At 41.4% G+C, this 5,280-nt stretch overlaps 1 protein-coding gene and 1 long non-coding RNA gene across 2 annotated transcripts in view; both read right to left on the reverse strand.

The window, feature by feature from the left end:
- Window positions 1–3,808, reverse strand: LOC111267509 (mid1-interacting protein 1-B). Its single transcript, XM_022845795.2, has one exon. The coding sequence runs from the start codon at window positions 3,177–3,179 to the stop codon at window positions 2,520–2,522; it is 660 nt and encodes a 219-aa protein (XP_022701530.1). The 5' UTR covers window positions 3,180–3,808; the 3' UTR covers window positions 1–2,519.
- The window catches only part of LOC111267514 (uncharacterized), a 12,877-nt gene extending 7,848 nt beyond the window's left edge, over window positions 1–5,029 (reverse strand). The window contains exon 1 of the long non-coding RNA XR_015313838.1: window positions 4,812–5,029. This is a non-coding gene — a long non-coding RNA (uncharacterized LOC111267514). The remainder of the gene's footprint in view (window positions 1–4,811) is intronic.
- Between the last annotated feature and the right edge of the window lie 251 nt (window positions 5,030–5,280).

Below are 5,280 nucleotides of genomic sequence, written 5' to 3' on the forward strand. Positions count from 1 at the left end.
ACTTAACTCTTTCTCATATACTTTAATTTCACGTCATAGCATGTACATCGGCTGCTTATAGCCCTATAGCAAAAGATGTTTATATAGGTCCCAGAAACACTCTGTATGTACGTACAGGAGCATATTGAGTAAATTTGCTAGCGGAGAAAGATCGTGCAAAATGTTACTCTGTCTAAACTAATTTAGTAATTGTCAATATTCTCATTAAATACAAATATTATAACGACGCATAGTACTATACAGTAGTATATCTGATTAGCTAATTATACCGTTGGTTCGTTACGATATAGTTCTACAAGTCTGTTCTATCTCCTCTTTGCAGTTACACCTATATTGGATACTTTACTGCGTAGAGATATCTAAAATTGACAACAGATCAGATATTTAAACAGCGGAACGAAATTCGTATATACATATCTGACAAGTTCACTGGGTTGTGGGGTAAAGTCCGTGAGTCTTCAAATAGGTTGACATTTCCGTTGGATTGCACTCCTGACACAGAATGTTACCAGTTAGGTAAGAGCTCAGAATCAGAAAGTTAGCAATAAAAGCTTACTTACGTTTACGACATCAAACTGTTATCGGAAACTGTTTCATAGATCAGATCATTGACTCGTGCTCCCCACCTAGTCAACGATTGTATCGCAATTCCTGATGAAAAGCAACTCGTACAAAAGTAGAGAAATTCAACTGAGAGTTGCGTGCATAGAATGCTACTCTATATTGGATTGTCAGTGTGGACAATGCAGCCAAAAAGCGAAAAGCGGATTCGGAAAAAGGCAAGAAGGACTCGATGCAGGAAAATGCTGATAGAAAAATTTCGATATGTCTGTAGTGGTCCATAAACATGTACTTGCTATACAGCGTTTCAGGGACTATTAGCACAAAGGTATACGTGTCTATTGGCTGGTGGGATTGCGCGTATTTGGTCAGTAAACTTTTTTACGCGCCGATGTATTGACAGAGATTGATAAATTTTGTCGGTGCTTGATGCGAAGCTCCATTAAATTGATTTGAAGTATTCGAGCTCTGTGTTTCAGATCGTATCATATGATTTTCATGCTCCAATTCCCCTGGCCAATAATAGAGCTCCTGTGTATCCTGTTATTGTACATGCATTGTACTCCACTTTGTATCTATCTAACTATTGTGCTTCAGGCAGTTGCCGATCCAGGTTTAGTTTTTCCTCTTAGACAAAGTTGCAGCAGTAGCTTAAACCAAGGCACACGCATAGAACGACGGTTAATGACACGAGTCACTGACATGCTACCTTCTACAGTCATTTCTGCACGAATAAATATTGTTGGATATCGTTACAACTATAGGACTTTTTTTAAAAACATGCATTACTTCTACCAACAAAATCTAATTTATTGCGTCAATATCAGATGTATACCACTTTCTAAATGTGCAGGCCCCATATATATATGTATGTATATATATATGTATGTATATATATATATGTATGTATATATATATATATGTATGTATATATATATATGTATGTATATATATATATATATATATATATATATGTATGTATATATATATATATATATATATATATATATATATGTATATATATATATATATATATATAAGTACAAAAAGGTAATTTCGTTGAAAGGCATAGAAAGTTGTTCGCCGTTTTTCTAGCTTTGCTGCTTTGGTCGTCGACTGTAGAGTCTGTAAAATCGGTGCATAATTAAGAAAATTAATAAGGGTAAACCGAGCGTTAACGTACAAGGGCTTTCTCTCTATTCTATTGACTCATAATGAAAAACATTCTGTGTTCTGGCTGTCTCAGAGTTGGTCCCATTTAGTTGGTCTGTTTTCATAGTTCTATTTACCTTCTTCTTGTAGAAATACCCTGAATAATTTCCGATGCTTTCTGATAGAGGTCTGTAAAACATGCTTGCGTCTTTGCACAATCAAAGCCATTTCCTCCCACGGGACAGAAGATGTCTGTTTTCCTTCAAATGCATAGTAAAAGTCCCTTGACAATTAGCTAGTTCATTAAATTGACTTATATATAGTTTCTTGGTTATGAGCGATTCGGTACCTACCGAAGTTTCGTAGCAGTATTAAGACCTAAACCTTTTAGCTAGAAAGTCTGCTGGAGCCTGTTTTGATTATCAAACAAACAGCTGGTCCTTTTTGTTAGCAGGAAAAACTGACTTGTTGATCAACTCTCGCATAGCTAATTACCGTTTGAGCTAAATATTCTGTTAAACACTATATATTATACCAGTACGTAGAATGTCGGATGCGACCAATATGACGACTCACGTTGTGACGCGAAATCAGTCAATGTTCTCATCGTTTTAGGGAAATCTACACAGAAATCATGGTTTCATTTACTCTAATCAAGTCAGGGGCACGACTATACACTGCAATGACAGTGAAATCACGCTAACCGTCCTACCGCCCAACAGATGCTAATTACAGACATACACTTCTTACGGTTCTACATACTGTCAGCAAAATTTCTGTGACACAAGAATATCATTTAAGTAAAGTCAAATTGTTGGTTCGATGTCTTCGAGGTAACGTTCAGACAAGAAATCGGCAGATTCGGCCAACTGATGTAAAATCGAATGGAGCCCTTGAAGATGCAGACGGAATGTGCTGGCCAGCTGTACTCCGTAATCATTCTCGACGAAGTCGCACAACGACTCCGAATCAGTATCTCCGTCTGAGATAGCTGAAGCCACAGAACCGGTGCTAAGATGCAGTTGATGAGACCCCTGCAGCGGAGTTATGGATGGTACCCTTAGGCTGGAACCGTGCGAATAATGGTGGAAGTCATGTTGAACTTTGTACGATCCCGTATCACGAGACCCGCTGAGGAGATGAAGATTAGAATTTTGCGAACTGCCAGGAGCACACCAGAGAAGCTCTTTTTTGACATCGTGAAGCATCGTAAAAAGCGAATGCAAATCTCCGGAACGTACGGCGGCTGGCGGTGTGACCTTGCCGGCAGTGGCATCCAGATCACGCAATCGACTAGGCACAAGAACCGTTGAGTCCATGTTGGATATCGATTTAACGAAACGTTCCATGGAATTGAGGATGGACTGCTGTGAGCATCTGATTTCACCGGCGACCGTACCTTCGGCTCGGCTGGGACGACGATTCGAGGGACGAGGTGATCGTACTTCAAGGCTTCGCTGGTACATTTTTGTTGCGTTATTGCAAATCCTTAGGTGTCACAGATAGACTAATTGTGTGCTCCGTGTCGTCACTTTTGCAGCAAGCGTAAGCTTAACGTGAAACTGAATCCTTTTCAAGATAAGGCACCAAAGACGCGCTGCTCTTGGGTAGATGCGATAAAATTCAAGCAATCTTTTCTGTCTGTATCTCTCTTCCTGCGAATTACACAAGCTCTAATCAAAACACAATTACGTCAGTCCCGAAGAAGCACTGGTAAGACCTTCAATATTAGCGCACTGATAGCCCGCGCCTCGGATCCAATCAGCTGGCTCAGTCGAAATAGCGTCACACGTCTAATCACTCCGATCCTGCTCTGGCAAATGTGTTAATCTTTGTTTTTCTCGTCTCGTTTTAGAATTTGCCCCCATTAGAACTGTCTTCTTCTTGGCGGGGAATCCGTCTCGAATAGGCGCTAGTCGTAGTAGCAGCGGCGGTTTTAGCGCTGAATCTGCGCGACGTGATGTCACACATCCACATCCGTCCCGGACCTCCTCTCCGCTCCCTCTCTGACGCGGCTCTTTCTGAGCTGAGATCCGCCGCTAAACTGCAGCTGCTGAACGAATCCCGCAGCAGCAGCAGCCGCAGCAATACAAACGGCCAAAGCAGCGAAAAATCCAACGAATAACCTGCCCGGATGAGGGCAGGCGACGAAGTGCGCGTTAGTTTTCACGTCAACAAGCCAAGGGGCAGATACCCTATCTAGTGCGATAGGACACACACACACACACGTACACAGATATAGAAACAAACGAGCAGATACAAAGGCAATACGGACGCGGACGCGACGTTACACGACCATGGTGATGAGCTGGCTTGCCAGTTAACTGGCAGTGTTATAGGACAAAGTCACCCTTTCCCAGTCCTTGGCTGACTGGCTGGCTAGTTCGCGTGTCCCGGATCCTCGGTTCCATCGTTAAAGAACGGATATGTTAGCGACGGGTTTGTGTACGCCGCGAATTTGCTTGAGTAATGTTGCGTCTACTGGGCACAACTGTGATTCAGACAAAATGTCGAAAGGGCAAACGAAACGACTATGCGAGTACGAAGAAGCACGCATGACGCGGGCACTCTTTGATTTATTTTGTTACCTCGTAAGGCGCACGACATTTCCCGCGACGTAGTAATCAATAGTGATCAGGATAAATTGATTATGTTGTGTGGACAAGCGAATTAAGCGAAATTTTCCTTAGCTCTAAACATCTGATAATTTGAAAAAGTGATCTAAGCCACAAGGAAAGCTGATCCAACCGTGACAATCCGCGCGTCTATTGACTTCTTACATGATAGATATAAAAGAAGCTTCCAACCGTCCAGCTGAACCTTTTCAATGTTAGCTAATTAATCATTATTAATCACTTAAAACATGTTGTTTTAAGACTTATGAAGAATAGGCATGCACTCGAGGGTTGGTTTAATACAAAGAGAAAGTTCTTCATTCTGCTTCATACCTTGTGTTTAAAGCCGCCTTTAGCGTGTCGAGAGTGATGAATTGGCCTGGCTGGAGACTAAAGGTCCATTGTTATTTTAGTATCTCCGTACTTAATTTTTTTTACACAGTACATAAAACCATAACCTACCAGAACTAAAAACAGGCATACCTTTAGAAATATATGAAACCTCTACCAACATGGTCAGAGTTCCCGTGACAATACAGTAGAAACGCCTTTTCCTACTAGCGATAGGCGCACTCGATGATTTCGGTTTGATACCCACCGTCTACGGGCGCTCTTCATTTCGCGCTGTAAAAAGTCGAGCGTGTGGGGCAATAACTAACTTAACGCAGTCGTACCACACATAAAACTTCAAGCATGTATTTGTCCATTTGGCCTGAAAGGTCAAAAAACACTTACTAGCGATATATTTTACTTTTTCTCAGCCGTGTATCTCAAGGGTATCCTGGATTCGTTTAAAGCGTTCCTTCATATTAAGCGGTTTGCTGCCATTGTCATCTAGTGGGTACAGTATAAATGTGCTGGCACTATCTTTGGCGCTGCGGCAGGGTATAGACACGTGTTTTATTGATGGTATTGCTTACAATTGTCTCTCAAGAACACTACTGAAATTTGG

The sequence above is a fragment of the Varroa jacobsoni genome, unplaced genomic scaffold (genome assembly GCF_002532875.2).
Source record: "Varroa jacobsoni isolate VJ856 unplaced genomic scaffold, vjacob_1.0 scaffold_1195, whole genome shotgun sequence".
NCBI lineage: Eukaryota > Metazoa > Arthropoda > Arachnida > Mesostigmata > Varroidae > Varroa > Varroa jacobsoni.